Raw genomic sequence first — 7952 nt, 5'->3', positions numbered from 1 at the left:
GTAGATGAGGCGCTTAGGGACATGGTTTAGTAGGCATGGTGGTGTTGGGTTGACGGTTGGACTCGATGATCTTGGAGGTCTCTTCCAACCTTAATGATTCTATGATTCTATAAATCTGTGTCAAAAATTCATACTGAACTTTTGTATTTTTAAGTAGTAGATGGGCCAAGACCAGATAGATCTATCTATAGGGAGCCATCTAAAGGGAGCTCCTCTACAGCGCAGACAAGCTTCAACACCTAATCCAGAACAGAATGATGACTTCCAGTTAAATAGTACATAGTTCGGAAAGACATTTGTGGCATGAATTTTTTTAGCTTCAGCTTTTGGATCCTGCACCCTCTGAAAGTGCTATGCATTATTGTATTATTCATTAATAAAAGATATTGAAACATTAGGGTAAGAATATTCAATGGGAGAACATCCCTAGAAACATCCTCACTAGAAGAATATTCTTAATGGCTAACTATTTATGTACCGCTATCCAGCTTTTAATCAATTTGAAATGTACTGTGATACTTGGGAGCAAGATATAGTATTGGAAGCAGTTTTTAGTAAGAGTATATAAAGTTTAGATTGAGATGATCTAAATGTGCACGAACCTAAACAAGGACAGTTAAAGCAAGGCAATCACTGTGCCAGCCATTTCACATGTTAGCAAACCAGAGCATCAGGGCATCAGCAGTAACTGCTAGTTCAGACAATCATGTTAACAATACCTGTGAAAGCTTGCTGTGATTAGAGGCACCTTCCTGTCACCTCTGTTGGGTTGAGGACTCTACGACCACTGATCTAGCATCAGAAGGTAAAACTCTACCTCTTTATATCCCTCTCATGTGGAAGCCTGGCTAGCTGACCGGGGACATGTAAACATTGAAATGTTAAGCCAGCAGGAACTTAATAATTATCGCACACAGCTGGTGTAATAGCCAATGAAAGACAAGACTATTGTAGCTAATAACTCTGATAGTATAGATACTGTTGCAAGTATAGTGGAATGTTTCGCAAAAACACTGCACCTCTATTGTTAGACCATCTGGTTGAAACCGACCTCGCAGTCTGAAGCTCTGCCAACTCAACATTCTGGGCCAAAGGTGAAGGTACCCGGTGAGGAAGACTGTGAATCTTCCTCCAAAAGACCCCAATAGACGACCACCAGACGGCAGTACGCGTGCGCCAGGAGGAGGAACCCTATGATAATAGATTCTTAGAAGTAATTAGAATATCCCACCTTTTCTTAGAACTAATTATACTAACCCAGCCTATAATAATAAATATGTAAGAAGTAAGCCTATAAAGGCTGATGATTGTATTCCAATGAACGAAGTATGCTGATCACTCGTATTGAGTGACTGTGTCTTCCCTCCGTTCCGGCGAAAGGCGCAACAGGGAAGACTGAAGGACTTAGGTCTGTTTCTTCCTGGAGAAGTCTCGGGGGGACCTCATCACAGTATTCCAGCACTTAAAGGGCTACAAAGAGGGCGGAGGCTCTCCCTTCACAAGGAGCCACATGGAGAAGACAAGGGGCAACGGGTACAAGTTGCACCTGAGGGAGGTTCCATCTTGACATAAGAAAGAAATTTTTTACAGTGAGAACAATCGTTCACCAGAACAACCTCCCCAGGGACGTGGTGGAGTCCCTGTCGCTGGAGGTTTTCAAGACGTGATTGGACAGGGTGCTGGATAATCTCATCCAGGCTCCCTTTCCCGTGAAGGGTTGGACCAGATGATCTTTCGAGGTCCCTTCCAACCTGGGCTGTTCTGTGATGCGTCAGAGAGTGTAAAAGTCTGTAATCTCATTTCAGGTTAAATTAAGAATTTCAATTAGCACGTGATGAAATTACATAGGTATTTAAATACCTAAGTGGAGCTCATTGTTTTATTACTTTGATTTCAGATACGGAAATTCAAAGTTAGCCAAGTTATCATGGAGAAATCTACAATGCTATATAACAAGTTCAAGACCATGTTTCTGGTTGGGGAAGGAGATTCTGTTCTTTCCCAAGTACTAAATAAATCACTTGCTGAGCAGAAGCAGCACGAGGAAGCCAACAAAACCAAAGAACAGTGGAAGAAAGGAACAAACAAAAAAATGGAAAAGGAAAAGGACCAAACAGGTAAGACAGTGTGGTTTTAGTTTCTTGTTAAAAGACCTAGTCTCCATCCATTTCTGAGCCAGCTTCAAAAAATCCTTGATACAGGCAGGAATTCTACCCATCTGTTAAAACCTTTACATATCTGGAATAGTCAAGGACAATACCGCTGTAACTAAGTTTCAGGTTCAAGGGTATAATGTTTTCCGTGGCTATTCTACCTTTATTGCCTGAAGGGAAGGGCTTTTGTAAGAATTGAGTTTAGCATTTCTTACTTCTCTGTAAATTTTCTAACTTTATTACCTTATGGAATAAAAAAAACATTAAACATGAGGTAGAATAACGTACTACCTTCCATTCCTCAAGTAACCTTTTGGTGCCTAGACTTCCACCTGTGCTTTAACTGCTTAATTTCCTTCACTAGCCTTTTCCTCTATCATGCATGCTATGTGTAGCAGCAGCTTTTAACCACTTCTATGATTCAACTTCAGTAGTTCCGTCTAACAGTAAAGAAATAATCAGAATTTAGGGGAGAAAAGGGCTTTATGCTCTTAGGAGTACTACTCCAGATTAATCATGAGCACTTGTACAAGTACAGCATGATTTGAAAGCTTTCCATAGTAAGCATGCTCTATAACTTGAGTCAGTTATAAAAAAAAAAAAAAAGTGAAAGAAATGTAGTAAAATAGATACTTGCATTTTTAAATAGAGGAACAAAATGAGACAGAGACACGGGAAAGCTGTGTTGCAAACGAATTTAAATCCTTGAAGATGTAGGAGTTCTACCCATCTATTAAAATTATTTAGCTCCTTTCTCTCCAGTGGTTGTGGAGATGGTTGTGGAGATCAATTCTACTTACTTTGAACTTGAATCCTGGGAGCAAAACTGTTCCAGAAAACTGGAAGTTACACCACCTGGATCTGGAATAAACAAGTTACTGTAACTGAGGTGACTGAGGATGCCAGGGATTCAGAATAACTGTAGTTGAAATGCCACTGTATTTGTAACTGCTAAGAAAGCAAGGATGATGATAAAATCCAACCATTTATGGTGAGAGAAGTATCTATGATGTAGCAGAGGTTGCACACAGATCTTTCCCCAACCCAGTGATCAGCACAGCTAACATTTTAACAAAGAATCTAAACTGAAAGACTTCCTACACATAAAATAGTCTGACTAATGAAGCTACTCCGGGTAAGGTTAACACGAGACTTCAGCAGAACACCCTGAAATACCATACTGTTGCCTAGTCAAATAGAGAATGGTAAGAAGTTTTATCAGAGTAGGGGAGGATATTTCATGGAAGTGGATTTTTCTTTATTTGCTACAAATAGAGAAACTCTAGTTCCTTACATTTGTACTTCTGCCCTTTTAAAAATTGAACTGCTGAACTCTTAACTGTCTTTACAAAGCACAACAATTACAGCAGTTAGTCTGAAGCTGTACTTCAGCTGAAGTACAATCTGCTCTGCAACAAGGGATTATAGCATTCATTGTTTCATTGAATTCTTCCCATGGCATTCAAGTTCAGAACTGATTCTGAGCAAACGAGAATCCATGGAACTAATCTCCAGTTAAAGTATCAGAAATCCCCCAAAATTGTCTGGCCAGGTTAGAGTGGTGAACAGAATTCACTGCTGAAGTATATTCTCTCACTGCTCAGAATATAAATAAGCATTAGTCCTATTATCTGTAGCCTAGCAAGCACAAGAAGAACTTGAAATCTCATTAAATATATACACTGTTCATTTCCCATTATTAAAATTACGGGATGAGGCTCGTTGCATGGAATTTTCAGAACTTGAAGCCGTATCAGTTACTGCTTTTTATACTGTTTCAGCTGCTGGGTATCAAGGTGAGGGGAAAACATTTATAGTGTTTGATGAAGGTAAAGAAATTATCTGGGGCTTTATAGCACAGTTTTTGCTGCCTGCAGTGCTGTTTTCTTTCCCTGCCCTTTCATTTTAAAGGTTCAAAGGTTCTGAATGGAGGGTCTGAAGCTCAAGACTCCAACCAGTCACAACACAATGGAGAGAACACTGAGGAAAAGAAAGATAAGCATGAAGTTGGCAGTAAGAAAAAGTGAGTTAATAACCTTAACTGAGCTAAGGATCTGTTCTGCTCTAGCAAAATGATGTAAATAGAACAGCAGTTGATTGAAGTTGCTTAACCATGCTGAGGTACTCTTTTCTTTACCGAGTTTCCTCTCAACTTTAGAGAATGATAATAGCATGCAAATTTTCCGTTAAAGTTCTGAATGAACATTTTAAAAGTTACTTCACTCACTGCTGTGATGGAGACTTAAAGAAAAAAGATACAGGATGTCCTGTTAAGAGAAAATCGGCATGTGGTGAGACAGGGCAAAGTATAAGCTTTCTCCTATGTTTTAGACTACTCAGTGCTATTAAGTTGGAAGCAAAAGAAGCCTGAACCAAGTCTTACAGAAACTAATGGGACTTACCAAGTTCTTTGTGAAATTATGCATTCTAATTAATAGCCAAGCCACTTTAATTAGTGTTCTATAGTGTAGCTATAGAATTGCCCAAATGCAGGTAAACTGCAGGCTAGAACTTAGACCTGTGAAATGTCGGAACTCAGAACGCTTTATAGAGGCGGATGCATTTACCTCTTCCAAACAAGAAGCCATAAGATTGCTTGAATTTGTCAGGAGGTAAGTATTTAAACCTTAGCCTCACTGAAAAATGCCGTTTTGTAAGCAAGGACAAGCAGCGAATCTCTTGCAGAATATAAGAAATAAATAGAATTTAGTAAACAATGAGAAAAAGGCCTAGAATTATCCTTGAGCTGGATTCTTCTGTTGAAGTACTGCTTTGTTTTCTCTGAGCACTTCTGCACCTTGTGCTCTGGGATTCTTTTTGAAGATCCTTTCAATCACTGTCTTCGTGCAGGCTAGGGGAAACTGCAGTTGCCTGGCATTCTTTTGGCTGTCTGCCAAGTTAAAACTGTACAAATAAGTGGAATATTGACTGTTATTTACAATAAGGTAAACTTAAACAGAACAAAACCAAAAAACCCCCTAAGATGAAAATGAATTTGGTATTTGCTGAGAGGCAGCCTTGGAACTACTGGATTCTGATTACACATTTGGGAGTTTTCAGCCAGTGATGCCAAATACTCATTTGGTCTGAACAAGCAGCGTGTTACGGCAACATTAATGAAGGCACAAGCGCAGGTTCCTAACACGGGTTAGACGGCCTAGCACACTGCTTAAATAGGTGATTTGGCCAAATTGCCATACGGTACTAACAAAGTTACTTGAAATCAATAGCAAGGCAGTTCAGTAATAATAGAATACACTTGGCCAAGTATTCAAAAATAAATGACTACTAAACTGGTTCTCCAAAGGTAGAATTTTTTCATGGCCTGCTCCTTTCCTTGTTCCTTCACAACCTGACAACTCTTGGATTTTTGAGTGACAGAGAGACAATCTCACTCAGATTGCCCTTTATATTTGTGGTTAAAAGAATTAAGAATATTTGGGTGCATGCAAGACACCTCAGTGGACATTGGTCAAAAGAAACTTAAGGCAGATACTTTAGATAGTTATGTAACATGCCTGGAAAAGGCTGTTGAATATAAAGAGTGTCTCAAAAAAGCAGCTTTGAGGCAAGACAACATATCTTTTTAAAACTTCAGTAATTGTGATTTTATCTGTAAAACTTGCAAGTATATCATCCGTGAATGAGCTAGTGAGGGTGTCATGTTCTGCTAATAAACATTTATCTCTTTAAGGGGGTGTGTGTGCGCGCGCCTGTCGCGTTTGCTATGGCCTTGAAGTCTACACTCCAACACACTCTTTGACTTACTGAAACAAAGAAACAAATGCACTTTACAAAAAAACTTCTGTGGCTACCTGGGAGCAGTTTCTGTGGACTTAGACTCATTGTTTGCTAACAGCTATAAAGCAGATTTTGTAACACCTCTTGCAGATACCTTGCATGTTGAGAAATGCATCCACTTACCTGTTCTCAATTCAAGCAAGCTACAGAGTGGTGTCTCTCCATCATACAAACTTCCTTTCATTCAGTATTTTTCACATATTTTTATTTGCAAGTGAGAAATTAGTAAGCAAAATAAACATGAACAAATCATCAATGTTCAAAACACCCCTGCAGTTCCCACTACTGACTCGAAGCAAATAATTTGTAAACTTCTCAAATCACAGGGCTGTCTGTTCAGTTCTGGACTTTACGCCCTTTGATGATGAGGCAAGACGTGTCCGTACCGTTCTGAAGATGTACTTCAAAAATTTTGGAAGACAGAAGTTGTGTAACTTCATACTTCTGAAGTGACTGGCACTTAAGAACATCTTCCTGTTCTTGTTTGCTAAAAAGGTTACCTTAGTGTTCGGGACACATAGCGGATCAATCGTGGCTACCAAGAAAAGTTACAATTGGCAAGGTATGCTAAGCCAGAGTGCTTTTCCACCTGGGCTGGCACACATTTGGCAGCAGACTAGGGCGGACTGCCTGAACGGAACACAAACCACTTTGGAATGACTGCCATTCACAACCGGTCACATACATGAACGTGGTGTTAATCACAACCAGCTTAGCTTCACATTCGGGGGCAGTCGGCCTGAAGGAGGTGGTGGACAGCTGGCATCACTACCTGCTTCAGTTCTCCAGACTTCATCTACATCTACTCTAGACTGTACAAGTTCATCTGGAATAAGTCTTGCTCTCCACGTTTTTATATGGTCATTAATGTTGCTTTATTTTTTTTCTAGGACATGCAGTGAAGAGAGAGAGCTTGAAAAGCCAGCAAAAGATTCTGCCTTTGAAAGCAAATGACGCCACTGGAGTCTCTTTTTTAAAATACAAATTAAAGAGGATTGCTAAGTTTTGCATTTGAAATCTATAGACTGCTGAAAGTTTTAAATAATTTTATAAGCATAGTATTTTAAAGTTAAATTTTGTGGAATAAAAGGCCCTTTAATCTTGGTTTAAAAGTATTTAAACACTTTTGCCAATAGTTTTGTCCAGTATTAACAGGTAACACATTTCGAAAGATGAAAATTCCAGTTAGAAAACAAATGCCTACATGTTACAGGACTTAGAGTTGTAGTATATTTTTATCTGACTACTGTATGTTTGTCTAGCTAATAGCAGGAAAAAGTGTAAATACTTTTAACTGCCTAACTGCTTCATTTGTATAAAACCTCCTCTCTTCCTATGATACTGACCTCTGTTTGTGCATAGTTTTTCAACTCTTGTTGCGATGTCTTTTCGCTGTGTTTTGTAGGAGTTGGAAGCAGCGTTTTTATAGCTGTTAAAATGTTACTGTATTGAGTATACTTAATCACTTTTTTTAAACAAGTTTAGTTCTGTTCTTGCAAAACTCATTGTGCCAATTTACTGCAATGTGACTTTATGGTATGCTTTTGGTATAATAAGTATACTAGAAAGAAACCTGGTGTTTCCACTGAACCTGTTGATGCACACTGGTTGGAAAACACTGTCTTGAACAATTTATGAAATTAAAGAATTTAAACTGATAAACTGATAAGAGACTGGTTCTTAATACTAACTTCTTGTTCCTGTGAATGTTTTAGTCTATACAAGTGTCTGGTTTTAGTACTATTTTTATTTTATTGCCTCGGCATTAACTTGAAGTTTTCTAACTTGACAGAAACACTGGTAAAGTATTTTAAGAAAAATTCCTGAAGGCATGAAAGGGAGTGAAACGGGTACAAGCTACTCTGAAAATTCTTTCTTGAAACACATCCTTTGCCTAACATCAGAACTAGGAACAACTTGTATGTGACTGGATTTCTCACCAGCCAGGTGAGAAATTAGAGCTTAATAGTCCTAAGAATCTTGGTTGGGGGCGGGGGG

General features: G+C 38.9%; 1 protein-coding gene across 1 annotated transcript in view; it reads left to right on the top strand.

Moving 5' to 3' along the window:
• PSIP1 (PC4 and SFRS1 interacting protein 1) overlaps window positions 1-7613 on the top strand; it is a 41123-nt gene extending 33510 nt beyond the window's left edge. The window contains exons 14-16 of the mRNA XM_009328065.1: window positions 1898-2117; window positions 4065-4176; window positions 6845-7613. Coding sequence (XP_009326340.1) covers window positions 1898-2117; window positions 4065-4176; window positions 6845-6908 — 396 coding nt within the window. The 3' untranslated portion in view covers window positions 6909-7613. The remainder of the gene's footprint in view (window positions 1-1897; window positions 2118-4064; window positions 4177-6844) is intronic.
• Window positions 7614-7952: the final 339 nt, after the last annotated feature.

The sequence above is a fragment of the Pygoscelis adeliae genome, unplaced genomic scaffold, assembly GCF_000699105.1.
Source record: "Pygoscelis adeliae isolate BGI_AS28 unplaced genomic scaffold, ASM69910v1 Scaffold45, whole genome shotgun sequence".
NCBI classification, from domain to species: Eukaryota; Metazoa; Chordata; class Aves; order Sphenisciformes; family Spheniscidae; genus Pygoscelis; species Pygoscelis adeliae.
This window is presented reverse-complemented; position numbering and strand designations above follow the sequence as displayed.